Source organism: Gopherus evgoodei, chromosome 9 (assembly GCF_007399415.2).
Source record: "Gopherus evgoodei ecotype Sinaloan lineage chromosome 9, rGopEvg1_v1.p, whole genome shotgun sequence".
In the NCBI taxonomy this organism is placed as follows: domain Eukaryota; kingdom Metazoa; phylum Chordata; order Testudines; family Testudinidae; genus Gopherus; species Gopherus evgoodei.
In genome coordinates, this window is record NC_044330.1 from 90739556 (window position 1) to 90763856 (window position 24301).

Genomic DNA, 24301 nt, shown 5'->3' on the forward strand with positions numbered 1-24301 from the left:
CAGTACTTCACCACCCTCCTAGTGAAAAAGTTTTTCCTAATATCCAACCTAAACCTCCCTCACTGCAACTTGAGACCATTACTCCTTGTTCTGTCATCTGCTACCACTGAGAAGAGTCTAGATCCATCCTCTTTGGAACCCCCTTTCAGGTAGTTAGTAGGTTAGTAGGTAGTTGAAACCAGTTATCAAATCCCCCCTCATTCTTCTCTTCTGAGACTAAACAATCCCAGTTCCCTCAGCCTCTCCTCACAAGTCATGTGCTCCAGCCCCTTAATCATTTTTGTTGCCCTCCGCTGGACTCTTTCCAATTTTTCCACATCCTTCTTGTAATGTGGGGTCCAAAATTGGATACAGTACTCCAGATGAGGCCTCACCAATGTCAAATAGAGGGGAATGATCGCATCCCTTGATCTGCTGGCAATGCTGCTACTTATACAGCCCACAATGCCGTTAGCCTTCTTGGCAGCAAGGGCACACTGTTGACTCATATCCAGCTTCTTGTCCACTGTAACCCCTAGGTCCTTTTCTGCAGAACTGCTGCCTAGCCATTCAGTACCTAGTAGGTAGCAGTGCATGAGATTCTTCCATCCTAAGTGCCGGACCTCATCAGATTTCTTTTGGTCCAATCCTCTAATTTGTCTAGGTCCCTCTGTATCGTATCCGAACCCTCCACATATCTACCACTTCTCCCAGTTTAGTGTCACCTGCAAACTTGCTGAAGGTGCTGCCCACACCATCCTCCAGATCATTAATGAAGATATTGAACAAAACTGGCTCCAGGATGGACCCTTGGGGCACTCTGTTTGATACCGGCTGCCAACTAGACATGGAGCCATTGATCACTACCTCTTGAGCCCGACAATCTATCCAGCTTTCTACACACCTTATATTCCACAATTGTCTCTTTTGCAAGCTGAAAATTTCCAGTCTTATTAATATCTCCTCATTCGGAAGCCGTTCCATACCCCTACTAATTTTTGTTACCCTTTTCTGAACCTTTTCCAATTCCAATATATCTTTTTGAGATGGGGTGACCACATCTGCACACAGTACTCAAGATGTGGGCCTACCATGGATTTATATAGAGGCAATATGATATTTTCGGTCTTATTTTCTATCCTGTTCTTAATTATTCCCAACATTCTGTTTGCTTTTTTGACTACCGCTGCACATTGAGTGGATGTTTTCAGAGATCTATACACAATGACTCCAAGATCTCTTTCTTGAGCGGTAACAGATAATTTAGACCCCATAATTTTTTATGTATAGTTGGGATTAGGTTTTCCGATGTGCACTACTTTGCATTTATCAACACTGAATTTCATCTGCCATTTTGATGTCCAGTCACCCAGTTTTGTGAGATCCTTTTGTAGCTTAACTATCTTGAATAGTTCTGTATCATCTGCAAATTTTGCCACCTCACTGTTTACCCCTTTCTCCAGAGCATTTATGAGTATGTTGAATAGGACTGCTCCCAGGACAGACCCCTGGGGGACACTACTATTTACCTCTCTCCATTCTGAAAACTGACCATTTATTCCTACCCTTTGTTTCCTATCTTTTAACCAGTTACCAATCCATGAGAGGACCTTCCCTCTTATCCCATGACAGCTTACTTTGCTTAAGAACCTTTGGTGAGGGAGTAAGAAGGTAGCAGGCACAGAGAAGCTTCCAGGAAGACTGATATGGGTTTATCGTTATAAACAGATCACAGCTTGAATCAGCAACCCCAGTAACAGCTAGGGGTAAAATTTAAAAATATCACTTAAGTCCCATCTGATTTTTGTCTACTGAAAGTCACAGGGGTATAGGAACATAAGTAACTTTTGAAAATAGCACCTAGATGACTTAGGAGCCTACATTATTTTGAAAATTTTACCCTCAATCTAAAAGAAAGGGAAGTGGGAGCTCTCCAGAGAAACATGACCTAATCTACCTGCAACAAGCAAGTGAGACACAGTAGGCGAAGTTCAACTTTGCTGTACACAGGACAAATGCCTATTATCAGCAATGGGAGTGGAACATGGCAAGCTACCACTGGGGATTAAGGAAGTGTTTGATTTGATTCCCCTCCTCAATGTTAACACGCTAAACTTGTCCTCCCCATTTTGGCTTTGTTAGGTCTGCAACATTGGAGCTCTGACAGATGAGCGGTGAGAGTAGGCTCCAGGGAGGGGAAAAAGGCAAGAAAGCAGGCTCTGGAATGTTTTCTAATCTTGCTTGAAGGATGAACTTCATGCATGATACAATGCAAACTCTGGCTACAGCACACTGACAGAAGTAAGCTATGCAAACCTGACTAAGCCATTTGGCTAACACAGTGGGAAACGGAAGCTTTGGCTGTCCCTCTTCATTTGGCAAAGCATATCAGAAAGGGAAGCAGGTTGGTTTTTCTCCATCAGTAGAGGGAAGTGATCTCTGCTGGACTGAAAATGAGCCTGGGAGGTAAAACTTGTTGGTAGGGAGGGGGCCCACCTGCTTGGATACCTTTAGATGTTAACCACTCATATCAAATAAATTCCTGAGGTAAAATCCTGGCCCACTGAAGTCAATGGCAACATTCCCAGTGACTTAATTGGAGTCCCGATTTGACCGGGGGATTTACATTAATTGGGGGAACTGATCTGGGTGTCAGAAAAGTCTGTCTCTGTGTCCTTTATTCCACTCTGCCTGTGGTGGACAGGGACATCCTGACAGCCTATAGCTAACCATAAAACAGGGAGTAACACCTGCTCGTGCCACAGCTCAGATGTGTCCAGCATGCCCTCGTCTGACAGGCAATGAAAGGCTATGTAGTCTCATGCTAGTCTCAACATTCAGTATTTAAATGGAAGTAATCTTCTGAAACCTAGACAGCACCAGTTTCTCTCTCAATTCCTTGAGGCAGAATCAGGACTGAAATCCAGCAGTATAACTTCCTGACTGATATGGAAAGTTAGTGGATACCCTGGGCATAAATTCTGTCACAGTTCTATAACTGTCTCTTTGTGATGGATATGGGAAAAAAGATCTGCAAGGCAGAGATTCACTCTCTCCTCTATTTTAAAAGGCAAAACAGCAACAGTGAAATAGAAACTGAAACATGATTGGCATAGCCTTAAAAGAAAACCATCCTCACAAAAAAAGGCAATAGTCATAGAGAAATGAAATGAGCCTCACTGAGAGCTCCTGAAATAATCTCTCATTATGAAGTGCTTCCTTCTTTGTGCAAACATTTCAGGGCATTTTAAAACAGATCACATATTTCTTAAAAGTTGAACCTGTACCCTTCAGTGTTTAGATAATAACAGAGTGCTTGCTGCTTAAGATGCACTATCACCTAGTTACTACTGAGTCAATAATATGAAGCAATGATTTTAATGGGGAAAATGTAGAAGTAAAGCCAACTGGATTGGCCTTTGTCAGAGGCAGCTGGGAAGAGAATGAAGGCGATAAGAACACTACAGCATTAATCCAGAGCTCTGAAGGGCAGAGACCAGTCTATTTAAATATAATTTCAGAAAAAAAAATCACCACTACATAAGAGACAGTTAACAATATTTGGAATGGAGCAGGCAAGAAAATGAATCCACAGTTATTAAAACAGAAAGGCCCGAGTCCTTCAGTTGTTGTATGCAGTGTTATTGTAGCCATGTCGGTCCCAGGATATTAGACACACAAAGTGGGTGAGGTAGTATTTTTTATTGGACCAACTTCTGTTAGTCTCTCTCTCATCAACAGAAGCTAGTGCAGTAAAAGATATTACCACACCCACTTTGTCTCTCTCAGATACTTCAGTGACCTTTGGAAGTATGTAATCCTCCAGCCATCAATATATTGACCTCTTGCCCATGATTGCTATCACGATTAATTTAATCAGTTTTAATTGAACCCTAGTTTTATGAAGCTCTGCAAAAGATCATCAGAAATCTTAGGAAAACTCAAAAAGTTAGTACTCCACAGAGAGTCAATCTCAAAGACGGGTGTCTGCAAAGGAGTTCTGTGGGTCAGCTTCTGCACTGTGACAGTTAAAAGATCAACAGGAGTAAAGATCAATGATCAATGAGAGTTCAGTTAGGCCTGGTCTACACTACGCGTTTAAACCAATTTTAGCAGCATTAAACCGATTTAACGCTGTACCCGTCCACACTACGTGGCCCTTTATATCGATATAAAGGGCTCTTTAAATCGGTTTCTGTACTGCTTCCCGACGAGAGGAGTAGCGCTAAAATCGGTATTACCATATCGGATTAGGGTTAGTGTGGCCACAAATCGACGGAATTGGCCTCCGGGCAGTGTCCCACAGTGCACCACTGTGACCGCTCTGGACAGCAATCTGAACTCGGATGCACTGGCCAGGTAGACAGGAAAAGCCCCGCGAACTTTTGAATTTCATTTCCTGTTTGGCCAGCGTGGAGCTCTGATCAGCACAGGTGACCACGCAGAGCTCATCAGCACAGGTAGCAATGCAGTATCCTGAGAACAGAAAAAGAGCTCCAGCATGGACCGCACGGGAGGTACTGGATCTGATCGCTGTATGGGGAGAGGATTCAGTGCTAACAGAACTCCATTCCAATAGACAAAATGAAAAAATATTTGAAAAAATTTCCAAGGCTATGACAGAAAAAGGCCACACCAGGGACTCAGTGCAGTGCAGAGTGAAAGTTAAGGCGCTCAGACAAGCCTACCAGAAAACCAAAGAAGCAAACGGAAAGTCTGGGTCAGGTCCGAAAACATGCCACTTCTACGCTGAGCTGCATGCAATTTTAGGGGGCTGCACCACCACTACCCCACCCCTCTCCGTGGATTCCAAGGTGGGGGTTGTAATCTCAACCATGGCTGAGGATTCTGCGGAGGGGGAAGATGAGGAGGAGGAAGAGGAGGACGACCTTGCAGCGAGCACACAGCACTCCATTAGCTTCAACAGCCAAGAGCTTTTTGTGACTCAGATGGAATTACCTTCCCAGCCCTCCCAAGCCACTAGCCCAGACAGTGAAGCCATGGAAGCGACCTCTGGTGAGTGTACCTTTGTAAATATAAAACATGGTTTAAAAGCAAGCGTTTTTTAATGATTGATTTGCCATGAGGGCTTGGGATGCATTCGCGGCCAGTAAAGTTACTGGAAAAGTTTGTTAACATGTCTGGGGAATGGAGCAGAAATCCTCCAGGGATCTCTCCATGAAGTGCTCCTGGAGGTACTTCAAAAGCCTTTGCAGAAGGTTTCTGGGCAAGGCAGCCTTGTTCCGTTCACCATGGTAGGACACTTAACCACGCCATGCATGTAGCAAGTAATCGGATATCATTGCATGACAAAGCCTAGCTACGTATGGTCCCAGTGATTGCTGGCATTCAAGAAACATCCGTTCTTTATCTCGCTCTGTTATCCTCAGCAGAGTGATATCGTTCATGGTAACCTGGTTGAAATTCAGGAATTTAATTAAGGGGACAGAGATGGCCATTTTCCTCCTGGGCTGTTGCTTAAAAGAAATCCTTCCTTGCACGTAGCCAAGCGGAGGAAGAGGAGGAAGGATAGCGCTGAGCTTTTTTGCGTTTGGCTAGCAGGAATCTTCCCAGCTAGCGGCCACGCGGTGGGGAGGGAAAGGAGGGTGATTAGCAGTGATCTTCCATGATACTAGCCATGCGGTGGGGGAAGGGGTAAAGTAATCATCCTAGAGAATTGGATGGGGGGGGTTGGCTTCTGCTGCTGCATGTTAACAGGAAAGAAGCATCAGAGGGCACTGTGTATCTGAAGGCTGGAGAAGCCGAAAGACAATGGCTTACCATGGCCGCATGCAAGCTGAATTCTGATGCCCGGACCTGCGTCTGTGAGACCTGTAACACCAGAGCCGCAGGCACTCAATATTAAGATGCAAAATGTGACCTTGTAGTGAAATCACATGTGCTATGTAAGGTGAATAGTGTTGTTCACTGTGAAAGAGTATAACCATTGTTCTGTAAAATGTATCTTTTTAAATACTACTCTCCCTTTTTTCCCTCCCTCATGCAGCTGCATATTTTTCAAGCCTCCCTACTCCATCCCAAAGGCTATCTCAGATAAGGCGGAGGAAAAAGAAGACGCAAGACGAAATGGTCTCGGAAATCATGGAATAACTCGCAATGAAAAGCTCATCTGAATGAGTGGAAGGATGTGGTATCAAATTACAGGAAAGATGCCAGTGAACGTGAAGACAGGAGGGATGCTCGAGATGAGAGGTGGCAGCAGGAAGATCAGCAGTGGTGGGATGCAACACTGGAGCTGCTGCGTGATCAAACCGACATCCTCCGACGTCTGGTGGAGCTTCAGGAAGAGCAGTGGGATCACAGAGTGCCGCTGCAGCCCCTGTATAACTACCTTCACCACTCACCATGTTCCATATCTTCCTCACCCAGACGTGTAAGAACGCGTGGGGGAAGGCTTTGTGCACCCGCCCACTCCACCCCCGTGGACAGTCCAACCAAAAGGCTGTCATTACATTGAAATGTGTTTAATGGCCTTTTCCTTCCCTCCTATCCTCCTCCCAAACCACACCCGGGATACCTCGTCAGTTCTCTGCCTCTTTTTATAATTACTTTTTAATAATGAATACATGATTTTTAAACGATAGTGACTTTATTTCCTTAAGCAAGCTGTAATTGAAGGGGGAGGGTGGGTTGCTTACAGGGAAGGACTCAATCAAGGGCGGGGGATTCATCAAGGGGAAACAAACACAGTAGTCACACAGTACCCTGGCCCATGATGAAACTCGTTTTCAAAGCTTCTCTGATGCGCACTGCTTAGTGTTGTGCTCTTGTAATCGCCCTGGTGTCTGGCTGCGCGTAATCAGCGGCCAGGTGATTTGCCTCAGCCTCCCACCCCATGATAAAGGTCTCCCCCTTACTCTAACACAGATTGTGGAGCACACAGCAAGCAGCAATAACAAAGGGGACACTGGTGTGGCCGACATCTGAGCGAGTCAGTAATGTGCACCAGCGCGCCTTTAAACGGCCAAATGCACATTCTACCACCATCCTGCACTTGCTCAGCCTGTAGTTGAACAGCTCCTGATTACTGTCCAGACTGCCTGTGTATGGCTTCATGAGCCATAGCATCAAGGGGGCAGGCTGGGTCACCCAGGATAACTACAGGCATTTCAACATCCCCAACTGTTATTTTCTGGTCTGGGAAGTAATTCCCTTGCTAAACAGAGCAGTGCTTCTGAAGACGCGAGCGTCATGAACCCTTCCTGGCCATCCCATATGGATGTTGGTGAAACGTCCCTTGTGATCCACCAGTGCTTGCAGCACCATGGAAAAGTACCCCTTGCGGTTTATGTACTGGGTGCCCTGGTGCTCCGGTGCCAAGATAGGGATATGGGTTCCATCTATCACCCCACCACAGTAAGGGAATTCCATTGCAGCAAAGCCATCCACTATGACTTGCACGTTTCCCAGAGTCACAACCTTTCATAGCAGCAGCTTAATGATTGCTTTGGCTACTTGCATCACAGCAGCCCCCACAGTAGATTTTCTCCCTCCAAATTGATTCCCGACTGACCGGTAGCTGTCTGACGTTGCAAGCTTCCAGAGGGCTATTGCCACTCGCTTCTCAACTGTGAGGGTTGCTCTCATCTTGGTATTATGGCGTTTCAGGGCAGGGGAAAGCAAGTCACAAAGTTCCATGAAAGTGCCCTTATGCATGCAAAAGTTTCGCAGCCACTGCGAATCGTCCCACACCTGCAAAACTATGCGGTCCCACCAGTCTGCGCTTGTTTCCCGGGCCCAAAATCGACGTTCAATGGCAGAGCCTGCCCCATTACCAGCAGGATCTCCAAAGCCCAGGGGCCCGCGGTTTGAGATAATTCTATGTCCATGTTCTCATCACTCTCGTTGCCGCGCTGCCATAGCCGCGCTGCCGTAGCCGCCACCTCTGCCTCACCTGGCTTTGCAGGTCCCGGTTCAGCATAGACTGCACGAGAATGCGCGACGTGTTTACAACGTCCACAATTGCGGTATTTGTCTGAGCAGGGTCCATGCCTGCTGTGCTATGGCGTATGCACAGTTCACCCAGGAAAAAAGGTGCGAAATGGTTGTCTGCTGCTTTCACGGAGGGAGGGGTGAGGCTGTACCCAGAACCACCCGCGACACTGTTTTTGCCACATCAGGCACTGGGCTATCAACCCAGAATTCCAAGGGCCGGGGGAGACTGCGGGAACTATGTGTTAGCTACAGGACAGCTACCCACAGTGCAACGCTCCAGAAATCGACGCTAGCCTCAGACCATGGACACACACCATCGAATTAATGTACTTAGTGTGGCCGTGCGCACTCAACTTTATACAATCTGTTTTACAAAACAGGTTTATGTAAAATCAGAATAGTCCCGTAGTGTAGACGTACCCTTACTTTAGCTCCCCCAGGAACACAACAACCTCTTGGCTAGCCTGGAGTTTCAGTTAAGTGGAACTCATAAAAAAGCAGTCTGGTTTACCAGTATGAAGGCAATTAAAAAAAAAAAGTCTAAATTTTCCTTCTTAACCCCAGGTGGAGTCGGAGGTGGGGGAGGTGGAAATAGCAGGGAAGGTATTTGGAACCAATTGAGATTATGTAGAAACAATCTCTGCATTAACCAGTTCATTAGCTGTGCATATAATGCAAGATCTGTTGTAGTGCAACATAGCCATCTTGGAGGGATTGAAGCTGTGGCTGAGGTAACCCCTGAAAGACTTGAGCCAGCAAGTAAGGAGAAGACTCCAGCAAATGGGAGTTATGAGGAACCAGGAAAACTTCCTTTTGCTTTCACTGTAGAATTAGACAATAGAAAAATCTTCATTTCCTGACCACACCTGGAAAAGCGATCGTACCAATTACAGAGCCAGAAACTTGGGTAAAGAAACAAGAAAGCAGAGACCAAGAGAGACTAGAAAGGAATATAAGGGAAGGAAAAGTTAAGCAAGCTGGGAAACAAAGAGGAAAATGACCAGCTGAAAATAAAATACACCAGCCAATTTTTGTTCCAAGCTCATTGTTTTCATTCTGTCAGCCATCTGGGAGACCTGGACTAAAAATATCTCAGAGATGCAGTAATACTTACTGTTCTCTATAAGGATCCATTAGATCTCTCTCTAAATGCATACAAGATTACAAAAACATGGACCCAGAAAGGTTTTGATATAAATAGTGGCACCCTCTAAATACAGAGTGTCTACTTCAAAAGCACACACAAATTAAAGGGCAGAGACCTAAATCATTCCTACATTCTGTGAAGTACCTCAAGCACTTTTGACACCATATAAATATTAATTATACCTGATTTTTTCCTTCTATGAGTTTTCATATATAGAGATGCGAATCCTGTGCCCTTAAAATGTGAAAGGCTGAATTTACAGGAGTCCCACTTGAACTCCAACTGTGGGTGACCCAGCAGGATCTTATTCATCACTTACAAAAGGCCTGATAATTGGTCAGAAATCCAAGGTTTGGAAAAAAATTGCTTTAAAAAGAACTTGCACCTGACTGAGTAAAAAAGCTGTTGGATGTTTTGTTTTCATTATGGAAAAAAAAAAGACCATTAATAAAAAAAGGCATTGGCTAATTTAAGGAGCTGTTAGGTGCCAAGCTTTTCTAAATACATATAGAAATACTGTACTATTGCAAAATGCCATTCCCACCAAGGGCATTAAATAGATACTTCAAGACATAATGATATTAGATAGTCTCGCCACAACTTCTAGGGGAAAGTTTTTCTCCAGTAAAAGATTTTACTTTGCAACATACTCAATGCACAGAGAAGTGTAGCAATAGTATTTCATTGCTTAAGTGTTTATAAAGCCTTTGCAGAATTTCCACTTTTCATTACATTACATTAACACTGTTGACTGATGGATTAAGCAACTATGTTGCTCGCTTCTACCATTTTATGGGAAGCCAGTGCAGAAGTTATTAAATGGTGTGACACACAGCTCACGTGTTACATCAATGTTATGGGATATTCACTGGCTACCAATTAGTTTTTGGGCAGAATTCAAGGTATTGGTATTAGTCTACAAAGCTGGAAACAGTTCAGTCCCACCCCTTAAAAGACTGACTCTCCTCCCTAGCAATTACTGTAACAAGAACAGATGCTTCAGTCCCCTTGATGTTACCTGGAATTTGCTTGGTCTGTCAGAGCCTGGATTTGTTAACCTGCACATCTGGGTGGGGCAACTATATGCAGGGCCATGAATGTAGGGCTGGGGCAGGGGGTTCAGGTGCAGGAGGGAGTGCGGTGTGCAGGAAGAGGCTCAGGGCAAAGGGTTGGGGTGCAAGAGGGGGCTCAGGGCAGGGGTGAGGGGCACAGGAGGGCTGCAGGGTGCGGGCTCTGGCGCAGCTTACCTCCAGCAGCTCTGGAGACACAGCAGCATGCAGCAGGGCTTAGGCAGGGTCCCTGTCTGCCCTGGCCCTGTGCCACTCCCGGAAGTGGCCAGCATATCCAGCAGTGACTCTCGGGGATGGGGCAGGGCAGGTAACTCTGCCACATGCTGCCCTCGCCTGCAGGTACCACCCCCAAAGCTCCCATTGGCCACGGTTCCCCATTCCCCAGCCAATGGGAGCTGCGGGCAGCAGCACACAGAGCCCTCTGCCCCCTGCCCCACCCTCCCAGGGGCCACAGGGACATGGTGTTGGCCAGTTCTGGGAATAGCACAGGGCCAGGGTAGGCAGGGAGCCTGCATTAGCCCCACTGCACCACGGGGCTGGCAATCCTGCAGGCTGGATTGGGCCTGCAGGCCGTAGTTTGCCTCCCCGATATAACTGCTTATTAAACATTAGAGATCTTGAATTCCTGATATTTGTACCATTTTATCTTGTGATGGTGAAAAAAATTTATGAACATATATAAAGCCTAAAACTAAAGGAAGTATGCATGACACTGAAAAAAATCCAGTAAAGACAGTTCTTACACACACACACTCCCCTGCTGTGTTTGCAACTCTAACACTACAGCCCTGGACCGGTGTATCAGAACCAGGAAATGAAATTGACTAGTTTCTTTTCATTTTCTCAGCAGGAACAAATACAAGATGAAAACAAGGGCTCTGCTCCTACAATAACTTGCAATATATAAAGTTAAGTATGGGTATAAAGAAGCCCATTGAAGTCAACACAACTGCTCTGAGTGTATATACTGTTAAGTAAACAGGTTAAATCTTTGCTCCATCAGGGCCAGAGACAATATAAGAGCGAAAAGTCGATCAGAGTATTTCAAACTTTCAAATAATACCCAATCTATTCAAGATGTTTTTAAGGAAATAAATAGTGAGAGATTTTTAAACATCCTAACAGGTGGGTTTTGGCAAGGCACCTCTTGCTGGTTTCTCTTCCTTCAAGCATAAGGTGAGTGAGCTGAGAAGGGGGCTGACTCCAACTTCCCAGCCTGGACAGAGGTGACACACAACTCTTACCTGCAACATAGTGACCACGTGGCAGGGGTTCAGCAGATAGATGACCGTCCTGGTGGCAAACTTGAACCCCACCTCCAGGCCAAAGGTGAGACAGAGGGCCACCAGCAGCAGGTTCTTGCCCAGGCTCTCCTGCTTGGCCTGGGGTTGCTGAGCCGGATGGTTTCCCTCCTCCCTGGAGTGCAGCTGCCGCCTGATTTTCCGCAGGGACACCAGGATCTCCAGGACGCCCACGGTGAGGAAGACCAGGCTCTCCAGCAGGCGCTGCTGCGGGGTAAGGAAGGCGGCACACTCTGGCCCCCCGTTGCCCGCGAAGCTGGGGTCCACCCCGCCGTAGAGCCAGTCCAGGAGGTTGCCGAGGCTGTAGCGGGCCATGGCGCGGTGCTGCGTCTCCTGCTCGCCCTCGCTGCCCCGGAGCAGGTCGGACCAGGGCGGGACCCAAGCCAGGATGCTGGCGGGCTGGCGGAGCATGAAAAGCGGGGACCCCCGGCAGGAGCTAGCCGTATCCAGCCGGGCAGCCCCGAGCCCTGCTCCCCCGGCGAATCTGCAGAGAGGAAACCACTCAGCGCGGGAGGGGACCCTGCAGCCCCGCCCCCGGGCCCAGCCCCCTTCCTCCCGTCGGTGTCCACTCCCGCGCCCCGCCCCCTGCGCTGCGGGGGCGGGTCTGATACCTCAGCGGGCCGGGAGCGGGCAGGCCCGGGGCCAGCACCGGGTGCAGGCAGCAGGGGGCGCCCACCCCTGCCGCGTCCCGCGTGTGGCGCTGGCGGCTCTCCCGGCCCTTGCCCGGCAGAGCAACATCACCCCACCGACGTGCCTGACTCACACCGAGACATGGGTAAGCCGGGCCCGATTGGCTGCGCCGAGCCGCCCGCTCCGCCCCCCGCTCCGGCTGCTCCCTCCGCCCTCCTGCTGTTACTTCCTCCCCCTTCGTCAGCCTTCCTGCTCCTCCCCGCAGCCCCGTTCAGCCCTCCTGCCTCCTCCTTCCTCTCCTCACCCCCGTTTAGCCCTGCTGCCTCCTCCCCTCACCCCCGTGCCCTCCTTCCTCCTCTTCCTCTCACCCCCGTTCAGCCGTGTTGCCTCCTTCAGCCCTGCTGCCTCCTTCTCCCCTCACCCCCATGCCCTGCTTCCTCCTCCCTCCCCTCAATCCTGTTCAGCCCTGCTGCCTCCTTCTCCCCTCACCCCCATGCCCTGCTTCCTCCTCCCTCCCCTCAATCCTGTTCAGCCCTGCTGCCTCCTTCTCCCCTCACCCCCGTGCCCTCCTTCCTCCCACCCCCGTTCAGCGCTGCTGCCTCCTTCAGTCCTCACTCCCGTGCGCTCCTTCCTCCTCGCCTCACCCTCTGTGCCCTCCTTCTCCTCCCCCACGCCCGTTCAGCGCTGCTGCCTCCTTCTCCCCTCACCCCCCTCTGCCTGCCTTCCTCCCCTTCAGCCCTGCTGCCTCCTTCAGCCCTCACCCCCGTGCCCTCCTTCTTCTCCTCCCCTCACCCCCGTTCAGCACTGCTGCCTCCTTCTCCCTTCACCCCCCCCCGTGCCCGCTTTTCTCCTCCTGCACTCACCACCACCACCACCCCGGCACCCACCTTCAACTCTTCACCTTCCTTCGCTCACCTCCTGCACTCTCCTTTGCCAGTTTCCTCCTCCCTGTCCTTCACCACTCCGTCACCCACCTCTTTGTGCCCTCACTCTCCTCCCCACTTCTTGCCTCCTCTTTTACTCACCCCAACCCTGGGGTGCTGAAACTGGGGGTGTGGCAGCACCTCCCTGGCTTGAAGTGGTTTCCTCATAGACAGGCTTTACAGTTTGGTTCAATGGTTTTCAGCACCCCCACTATAAAAACTGTTCCAGTGCTACTGGCCCAACCTGCTGCTGCTTGCTTCTGCCGCCACTGCCTTTATGTCCTAACTACCTCAGACATCTTTAAAATGCCCCCGTGTTTTGTTTTAATCCAAGGCACAGGAGCAGGGAGAGAGTGAAAAAAGGTAGATGGATGGATTCCCTCTTGCTGTTTTCAAACCACCCAAAAAAACAAAACCACCAACCACACAAGGCTTCTGCAATGGAATTAATAGAGCTGTTTCCTGTATTAAATGCTGGCATGGATGAGGTTGTTTTCTTCATGCCCATAATTGTAGATCTTGGTGAATCAATTCAACAAAAACAGCACAACTACCATGAGAAGGACCAGCTCCTATTGCAAGTGCCTCCAAAGCAAAAGGTCATAGTAGATGTAGCAGCCTGCTACTTCACCTACTGCACCATTAAAGGCCAAATTTTCAAAAGGGGCTCCAACCCCACCCCACCGTCATTTGCATATATTAAAAGTGCTCACAACCATTAAGGGCAACTTTTGTTTACTATTGCTCTGTTCTCAAACAGAATTGACTCGGTCTCCACTTATACTCAGTATACACAGAGTGAATTTTGTGTGCGCATTAGCACTGCAAATCACTGTGTATGCAAAATTATATGCACAAAATTGAACCCTCATTTTGCAAATTTGGTTCTAAGAACTGGCAAGAGCCAACTACATCTGGCTTGTAGCTGTGTAGTGTACTTATAAAATGTGTATATATAATTTTGCTGCCATAGGAAAGATAAGTACTAAAGTAGAACTGTGGGATTAAGGGTATGCTGTCAAACTTGGCAGGACTTTAAGTGAACATATCTAGACAACTGTCTCATCTGACAGAACTTTTCTCAGAGGTTCCACCGAGGGTGCATGGTGATCTGAGCCAATTCTTGCTGCCAACCTCAACTTAAAAATAATAACGCTGTCACTACTTGAGGCATATTGTACTGCGAACAAACTTGTACTGTCTGTCTCATTATAGCATGTGTGTGCCAGTTCTGTATTCTAGTGTAACAGTTAAGGCCCCTCATCATCTTTTTAACTGTCAGCATCAGGTACATTCCATTTTCAAAATAACTGCAAAGGCAAACTAGTACATATAAGGATTTGTAAATAAGACCACTTTCATTGTAGTTATGCTAGAACTTCCTGTCAGCTCTGCCACGGACTCCAGTGCTACCCTGGGCAAGTTATTTACTCTCTTTCTGCCTCAGTCTCCCCCCTCCCTCCATTAAAATAGAGAGGAAGTTATTTGCCTAAACCACGTGACAACTATTTGTTGAAAAACCACACAATATGTGCTTATTATTTAAGTCAACTGTGAACAAAAAATGAGAGACAATAAAGATAAGAATTTTGTACAAGGGTTCTCTTACGTTATTTAGCAACTATTGTATTTCTGTTTGGCAAAAAGATTCGTCAAAAAGTTGGCCTTTGCAGGTGAGGGCTATGGAACAGTGCAAATTGCAAGAGAATTTAAAGATATGGATTTAAAAAAGGTATATGGTTGGTTTTTTCTGTTTATTAACACACTTTTTCCTGTTGCTCTATAAATAAACCCGCACTCTGTGTGACACAGCAGCACCAGACTTGTTTTTCTTTTTCACTCACACCTTCTTGAATACATGATGTAGATGTAGTGGTGGGAAGGACACATGGAGCCAGGAAGCCACCAGCACAATGTATGGCTGTACAGCTCTAGATAGAATGAGATAACAGTAGTGAATGGAACATACTTTCTACTCTTCCTTACCCACTCCGTCCCACCAAAAGTTCCCAAAAACCTCTCTCTTAGGGTTGGTGTTGTGGAATGAGAAGGTGGGGAAATAGGTGGATATTAACATTACCGGACCAGTTTTGTCCAGTGATCTCAGCATGGGAGTGGGAGGCAGAAACTCCTGCCCCAGCTACCTCTATCTGAACTTTCTCATCAGTAAATAAAGCTGTTATCTGTACGGGGGTGTGGGTGATGAACTGGTTAAGTGGTATAGAAATGCTGAATTGTTATATAGACAGAATTGTGTAACTCCGTAAATTTGAAAACTAGGACATTTTCAATTCAATTTGAATTGAATTTTGAGATGGATAGGAAGTCAGTTGGACAGAAAAAGCCTGCATCCTATAATTATAGAGTAGTCTGGCTAGCATGGGACTTAAGTAAATCCATACAAGATGACAGTACCAGAGGGCCTGAACTTATAAGGTGCTGAGTATTATTAAGCACTGAGGCATTAATATGGATTTTGAGCTGAGGCAAGGTCAAAAAAAAGAGGAATTTAGTTGGTATTTTGCATCTAGTAATTGACAGACTTCTACATAAGGAAGCTGTAGGAGGAAGAGTAAAGTTTATTAATGATGTGGGTGTTTTCTATATATCCCCTTAGTATCCTGTCTTTCATATTCTTAACTTGTGTTGCAGAACAGGAAAATTGTGTTAAAATCTAGAGCAGTGTGAGCAAACTGCGGGCCACACATGGCCCATCAGAGTGATCTGCTGGCAGGCCACCAGAAGGTTTATTTACATTTGCACAGCTGCCCACAGCTCCCAGTGGCTGCAGTTTGCTGTTCCCACCACTGATCTAGAGACTTGGCATACCTAGCATTTAGAAAAATATGAAAGTAATGTTACTATCTGTTTGTAAAAATCTGGTATTTCAAACTTACTTTTGTAAAATAATAATTCTAAAAACATTAGTTTAAATTTTAGTATTTAAGGACATGTCAATGAACTGTCTTTTTACAAATTTAATCATTGTGGTAAAGTATCGTACCAGTCCTCAGATAGAGAATTCTTCTTCAAAATCAGGATGTTTTGTCATCCCGTGTGTTACAAAGTTATAGAAACTTGACCTCTGTGCCATTAAGATTTTTACAGATTAATATTAGAACAGGTTTCAGAGGTAAACACTTAATTTCTGGGGCAGTATTTATTCTTAGTTATAATATAAGGTCTGGAAAACTTTGTACAGTTAATGAAGTTGTTGAATGTGAAGCAGCAGTGAAGTGCGAAAATTGTTACAATTATACTATAATGTATGAAAGTTTGAAGATTTGTTTTAAACAATGTTGCAGTTGATTTTCCGTTAAAACAAATTCTATCTTTAACAAAAGGCAAATATGTTTTTATTGCAATGAATATTCTTTGAGGAGAGGGAATGTTTTAATGCTATTTATTTTCTTGGTTTCCTTACCTTACCACTTATGGAATACTTTTGGAAATACTGGGTGCACTGCATCATTTAGCAGCATAAAAAGGGTGGGGGGATAGTATGCCATCTGTCTCCTGTTCCTTGAAATGCTAAGATGAACATTTCTGTGTTTGTTTTTGAAGCCAAAGGGATGCTTTAATTTATTCTTACAATGCTTAAAAAGTGGTTATATTTGAGAGGTTTTCTAACTCTTTATCATCTTAAAAAAATTAAAAAAAGTTATCCTCCTGTGTTTAAAAGCAGACTGTTCTACTTCTCCCAGTCTTCAGATATGTTAAGGACTCCAATGAAGACAATGGTGATCAATTATTCTTTATGTCCACTGATAGTAGGATAAGAAATAATGGGCTTAAATCTGCAGCAAGGGAGATTTAGATTAGATTTTAGAAAAAGCTTTCTGACTATAAGGGCAGTTACATTCTGGAATAGGCTTCTGTAGCAAACCGCTGACTCACCAGTGTGGCATCTCCTAGTGGTCATCTGGGAATTAGCTCTTTCTAGCCTCAAAGTGCCTTCTGTTGGCTGATGGCTTGCCTGCCTCAGGCCCTGTGTCCCTCCCAGACCCCGGTGCCCCTTTACTTCAGGGTTCTGCTCCAGCAGTATTCCCACACTCTGGGTCTCCTCACCCAGGGGAACTGCCAGCCCCCTAAGCCCCACCTTGCCTCAGTGGCTACTGCCAGTCATCATCAGCCCCCTTTCCCTGGGGCAAACTGCAGTCTGCAATGGCCACTCATCACTAGCAAGGGGGTTGGACCTGCTCCCTTTGCCTATCCCCAGGCTGCCCCTCTGCAGCCCCAGTACCTTTTGGCCTTAAACAAGGCCTGTAGCCTGGGAGTTTACCAGGCTAGAGCTCATCAGCTCTCTTTGCCCTTCCCCAGCATGGCTCTGCTTCAGACATCTTACTCCAGGGCCAGAGTGAGACTTCCTCACAACTCCTGCTCCACAGCCCTCTTATCAGGGCCAGCTGGGCCCTGATTGTGTTTGCCACACCTGTGGTCAGCTACTCACTCAGCTGCCTTCACTGCTTTTCCCAGCCACAGCCTCTCCAGGGCTGCTTTTAACCCATGCCAACCTCCCAGGTTTTCCAATAAGACTACAGCTTCCAAGAGAAGTTGTGGAATCCCCATTATTAGAGGCTTTTAAGAACAGGTTGGACAAACACCTTGGTCCCACCCCAGCACAGGGAGATAGACTTGGTGACCTCTTAAGGTCCCCTCCAGCTCCACATTTATATGTATTGTAAGATAAATGCTACACAGCTGAATTTAAAATAGCATATTAATAAGCTTAGTAGGTCAGTTTCTCTTCACAAAAGAAGAATTTTGGAAAGAAGTCCCTGAGATGGAATATAGACACTGCAAAAGATGAGAAGATTGGAAGAAACGTACTAACAGGGAATTGGGCTGCTGTCTCTGCAATAAAGCAGATCTGGGTGTTGTTTGTAGCAACAGTGATAGTTTTATGGTACATGGCTGAGGCAGTGGAAGAGGATGGATGTGTTTCAAATTGTTCAAGCAGGGGAAAAAGAACAGAACAAAAAACAAAAAAACATCCTATAGGCAGTCCTGATGAGACCGAATACTCTCTGCTAGTGTTCATAAACTATGGTCTTATTGCTTTGAGAAAAGTGGGTAGAGAACAAAACTGCTAGCCTAGTGTTCTTGGCATTCAGCTTCTTATGTGAGGAGTTTTGGTTTATTTTTAAAAATAGAATCCTGTGTTATAGGGAACCTTCTTTGGAGAGAGATATGAAGAATTAAATTTGTAGCCAAAGTCACAAGATGAAGAAGTGAAAGCAGTGAGAATTACACACGTTTGAAACTGATCCACTTAAATCTTGCTTTTTCAGATTGATTAGCCTGTCCTTCTAGGTAAGGTCAGTATTATAGCTGGGCATAAGTCTCAGGGAAAGTTCTTATAGAATAGCTTAGATCTTAATCTTAGTATTGAATTAATTAGAAGCCCATTAGAATGAGAAAGCAAGGCTGCTAGCAGACGTATCATGAAGATGACCATAACAACCCCCTTTCTAAATTGAACAAGTAGAATCAGTAGCAGCAGACAAAGCCCTGACTTTTATTAGTATGCACAAAGAGGATCTTGGTAACAGATGAAGTTAGTTATGTGAATAAATCTCAGGATTTATTAAGGGCTCATCTTACACATTATCAAGAAGAAATGGATTACAGACTTCTTAAAAATTGTTATTTTTCAAGATGGAATGTACTGCTCCAAGAAGAGTTTGACTGTATCCTCACATCTGCAAACTACTTCTACCTGAATACACAGTGACCAGTCAGACTTCAGATGAATCCTGTAGTTAGCACCAAGGGAGGCTCTAGACATTTCATTGCCCCAAGCACGGCATCATGCCGCAGGGGATGCTCTGCTGCTCGCCAGTCCCGTGGCTCCCAAAGACATCCTGCCTGCCGCCCTCCTGGCGACCGGCAGAGCGCCCCCCACGGCATGCCGCCCCAAGCACACGCTTGGCATGCTGGGGCCTGGAGTCGCCCCTGGTTAGCAGTGAGAGCTCCCAGCTTATCTAATTACTCCTGTAATGCAGTACGGCCATTGATTAATAAAACATGACCTACCTTGGAAAGCACAAGAAAATTTTAAAACAAGAACACTGCTCCTAAAGGCAGGTCATTTATCGAACTCTCACTGACTTCAGTGGAATTTGAATCAGGCCCATACTACTGCTGATGTGCATGATGCTCTAATAAATCAGAACACATGGTTCTTTCTCTGTGGAGTTTGCAGTCTAATGCAAATACAATCCTCTTACTGGCAAAATGATAAGCCTTTCCTGTTTGCTGTTTCTTCTCTGCCTTTCACTGGGTAGCTTATCGCTTTTCTGGGAGCCACTGTAAACAGACCTCTCATATGTCAATAGTTGAATTGATCACCTAAATGCAATGTCTGGGATGTTTGCCCAGTGGCTGAGGCTTGTGCTTCCTATATCTGGCATAGGATTGCTTGCCTGTCCGTGGCTCAGTTTATTGTATTTCTCAGACACCTACCTTAAGGAGATCTAAACTTAATCTGTGAGGAAATGCAAAATATAGGAATTTAAAAGGATAATTTATATCAATATCTTCCCTCTCGAAAATACAAGGTTCCTATCTGCCCTAATAAGTCAGTTGTAAGTCTCCCATTGACTCCGTGGGAACAGAGACAAAGTCTGACATCTGGAACACATTGCCACACAATAAATACAGCAAACAACTGTCAGGATTTGACCAGGGATCTTCAACACAAAAACCAGGAAACTGAGGGAACTCTTCTTTAGCATCCCAATTCAGCAAAGCATTTGAGCACATGCCTAAGTCCATGCGTATTCAGCAAAGTATTTAAGGACGATTAACTTTAGCATCTGCCTTAAGTCTCACTGAAGTTAATCATTCTTAAATGCTTTGCACAGTCAGGGCCTAGATGAGGCATAATTTTACTCTGTCCTTTAAGATCACTAATCTATCCCTCCATATCTAGCTAAACTCAATGGATACTCTATTTCACTTTCATTCACGATAAGCTTTACTTGTGTCTTGTATAAATTTTTTCCAAAAAATTTTAGCAATATTTTTAAGCAGTAAATTACAGAAAAGTTCAGTTTCTTGGGAAACTGAATGAAGCTTACACCATGGATGAATTTGGCCCAATGGGTAACTATTGACTGGAATTACACCAAGGGTTTTTTATGTATAGATAGATAGATAGATAGAATTATATCTATCTATCTATCTATCGTGCCTTGACACAAAGCAACCGAGTATTTCTACCTCCTGGCCTATTGTGTACAAGTTTATACACAAAGCAATAAAATAAAATTTAGTGATTAACAGTTTAGTAGAATCCCTTAGCTGAGGGAAAGCCAAAATACATAATAATTTTAATGTCTCATGCCATATGTAAAAAATAGCTTTTTAAAAATAAATAAAAGTCTATTCTGTTATGGATTCTGAATGTAAAGCTTTCTAAGCCATTTACTTACAGGGGCATTGTCAATTTAAAAAATAATTGGAGATAGGCCTACCCCACCATATTGAAGCTGAGCCATCCCCCAAAAGTGGGAGGGGAAAGGAAGTGTGGTTATCCCCATTTTACAGATGTGAGTTGAGGTACAGATAGATTTATTGACCTGCCCAAGGTCACACAAAGTCTATGTGAGCCAGGAGCTGAATTCAGCCCAGTGCCTTAACGACAGACCATCCTTCTCCATAGTGTTCCTACCTTTTGTTTTCCTCTCCTCTTCCCTGTCTCTTTCTCTCCATTTTTCTCCCACCTCCATTCCACATCTCTTGAAAGATGCATGCTTGAAGGTTGACCATGCATGAGACAAAGTCCTCCCTCAAGTGACTAGCTGGAGTAGTGTTTAGTGATCACTCAGGCCTTAAGGAGCTTGCAGGAGATTTGCAATATTCACAGGGCCGGCGCTACCATTTAGGCAGCCTAGGCAATCGCCTAGGGCACCAGGATTATTCGGGGGGGGGCATTTTGCCAGGGGGGCGGCAGGCGGTTCCGGTTGACCTGCCGCAGGCATACCTGCAGAGGGTCCGCTGGTCCGCAGCTCCAGTGGAGCTGCCACAGTCATGCCTGCGGACGGTCAGCTGCTCGTGTGGCTCCGGTGGACTGCCCTCAGGCATGCCTGCAGCAGCTCCACCAGAGCCCGGACCAAAGGACCCTCCGCAGGAACGACCGCGACAGCTCCACCAGAGCTGCGGGATCAGCACAGGGGGCAGCAAAATGGCCAGGCGCCTAGGGCGCGAGAAACCCTAGAGCCAGTCCTGAGTATTCACCATCTGGTTTCAACAAGCTGTGCGTAACAACAAAGAGTTTCCCAGTGCCCTGCCCAGATTCTGTCTGGAAAATTCAGCTCTTAAAGGAACAGCTTTCAAAACTACAAGTGATACCTTATGCCTCAACTAACAACAGAGGGGAGTGGGCCTCTCACTGATGTGGCCAGGTGGAGGAGGGAAATTGGTGGCTAGCTAGGGGAAGAGCTGGACTGAGAAGAACAGCAGGAACGGGGAGAATGTATGTTAAAAACTAAAGGCATGATCTAGATCAGAGGCTGGCAAACTACGGCCCATGGGCCCGTCCTGTCTGGCCCTTGAACTCCCAGCCAGGAAGGCTAGCCCCCAGCCCCACAGGCAGTGCTCTGGGCAGCAGGGCTGCACGCTCCTGCAGGACAGTGCAGCAGCGTGTCTGGCTCCGACCGGGGCGGTGCAACTGCTAGACATGCTGCTCTGAGCTGCATGGTAAGGGGGCCAGGGCCAGGGGGTTGGATAAGGGGCAGGAGATCCTGGGGGGCAGTCAGGGGACAGAGGTGTGGATAGGGGTCAAGGCAGTCAGGGAGCAGGGGGGGTTGGATAGGCATGGGAATCCCAGGGGGCCTGTCAAGGGGCAGGGGTGTGGATAGGGGTCAGGGCAGTCAGGGGCAGGAGTGTTAGATGGGGGTGGGGTCCCGGGGGCTGTTAGGGGCAGGGGGGCCCAGGAGGGGTGGTCAGGGGACAAGGAGCGGCGGGGGGTTGGATGGGTTGGGGATTCTGAGGGAGGCAGTCAGGGGGTGGGAAGTGGGAGGGGTGGGGATCAGACTCTTTGGGCAGGCACAGCTTTCCCTACCCGGTCCTCCATACAGTTTTACTACCCCAATGTGGCCCTCAGGCGAAAAAGTTTGCCTACCCCTGATCTAGATAGACTCCCACTGACTTCATTGGCCTTTGTATCAAGTCCTAAAAGCACAAAAATTACATACACTATCAAATGATAGTATTTACATGTGAGAACCTCTGTTAAACACACAAGCCAACGTAGCACATGTAAAATATGTCACTTATACATACAAGTGACCACATATACAAAACTTGCACCAGTAGAAGCTAAGTTGAGGCATCCCTTTAGCTCATGGTTTCTATTCTGAAGGGTGGTACTTAGCATAATGTCACAGGCTGCAGTGTGCCTGTAAACAGTTACAATGCTGAGATTTTGGCTACAATGCTGCCATGACAGAACATGAATGTATTCAACTTGTGTGCATCTATAGAAAACTGGTAGTCCTTCCTAAAAGCAATAGCACTTATATTATCTGGAAAATCCTGGTATTTGTATCTGAGCAGAATAGGAAACCAAAACCCTTGAGCCTTTCCTCTCTGCTGACACCCTACCTCTTTTCACTCCATGCCTAGACTTTTGGTTGCCATTTAAGGGGCATAGGAATGACATCAGATAAACTGTACATTTCAAAATTAGGAAAATTGAGAGCCTGCTCTGAATTGATTTGATCAAAGATGAGGTTCGAGAACTGTTTTCACTGCAACTTGCCAGGCCCTGCACTCTCTCTGTGTTGCTTTATTGTGGGGTGACCAGGTAGTACCCCAGTTGAAGATCTACCAAACAGGTGTAACCAGTCTTGGTAAATTCTTTGCTCTTTCTCCTGCCCACCAACTGCCCGAGTCTCTAGCCAAAGGCATGAGACTCTATCCAAATGCAGTGGTGCTGCAGACAATGCCATATGGGTTACAGGCAGCCTACAAACTGTGCACCCATGATTTATATTGATCGTTTACTCTTTGCATTTTACTTATTGAGGGTAAGGCAAATAGACTAGTCAGCATATGAGAACACTAAAGTGAAATATCATGTTACTTCAGTGAGGCTGGTAAATAGACTTAAGTTTAAACTTCAAAACTGTTTTCATTTTAAAAAGTTTTTAAATAACTGAGAACATTCCTATCAAATGTTAATTTTTACAATGTTTTTTCTTGGCACAGACAAAATATTGGGCTTAAAGTGCATAGCTAAGGCTAAATTTCTTCAGCCTTCTAGTCCCTAGGTAGCTATCTTCTTATCAGGGCCAGGCTCATATTGGGGAAAAAATTAGTGGTGGTTCATTCCCTAGCTTTGCCCATACAAGAACCACCCATTAACGGTACCAAAATGACATGCTACTCAGCAGATTGTAAAGATCTTAATATGCCTCTTCATTCTTGCATGTTATGATCAGCAATGAAATAGTCAATAGCGTTAGTGTTCATACTGGTGTTAATGTGACAGATATGAGACCTTGGAAGCATGGAAAACTTTAAAGACTATTATATTGAGATGTGCCAGATGCTATGAGCACATGGAATAGTCAGATATTTCCATCAATGAGTGTTGTGTCTTTGTGGTCCTGGTTTGCTGGGTGGGTTTCCTGTGGAAGCTGGAATCACTGGGGAGTGATTAATACAAAGCCTCAATACGAGTTATGCAGACACCCACCCTTTGAAGCTTCAGCCTCTAGGGTTACAGTCCTTGACTAGTTTTACTTGTTTGAGGAGGCCTACTGAAACAAAGGACCCAAACCTGTATCAGTCTGATCTGACCACCCTCACTTGATCCAAGTAAGGATCTTTAACTTTAATCAAGAGCACAACACACTGCTGAAAGGTTTTGAAGGAATTTGGGAACCTACCAGGGTCTGCATGTGGAAGATGGAAAACATATAGTAAGCTGAGCATGAGTGAAGACTGTTTAATAAGTTTTCTTCTCTATTGCTTTTGTCCCAAATAGATGTACAAGCTTTTGTGAAGGTTGGCTGGTCACTGGTAAAAACTGTCCTAGCCCCTAGAAGACAGGGGAACTACAGGCACTAGATTAACGTCCGAGCTGCTAGTATAAGCACAGCAAGTGGTAAGGGGTACTACAAGTCTAGAACTCCAGTCTGGAGGGAGAGGAGTGCAGGCTCATGCACAGAGAGATGACAGCCTGAGACCTATGGGGGTGCCCTTAGGGAGACCAGAGAGGTCCAGTTAATCCTGGAACTGTGACAGTCTCCAATGTAAACACTTAGCTGAGAAACTGGGACTACT

General features: G+C 46.0%; 1 protein-coding gene across 1 annotated transcript in view; it reads right to left on the reverse strand.

The window, feature by feature from the left end:
* Positions 1–11968, reverse strand: part of TMEM164 (transmembrane protein 164) — a 95033-nt gene extending 83065 nt beyond the window's left edge. Inside the window, exon 1 of the mRNA XM_030575374.1 lies at positions 11397–11968. Coding sequence (XP_030431234.1) covers positions 11397–11864 — 468 coding nt within the window. The 5' untranslated portion in view covers positions 11865–11968. The remainder of the gene's footprint in view (positions 1–11396) is intronic.
* Between the last annotated feature and the right edge of the window lie 12333 nt (positions 11969–24301).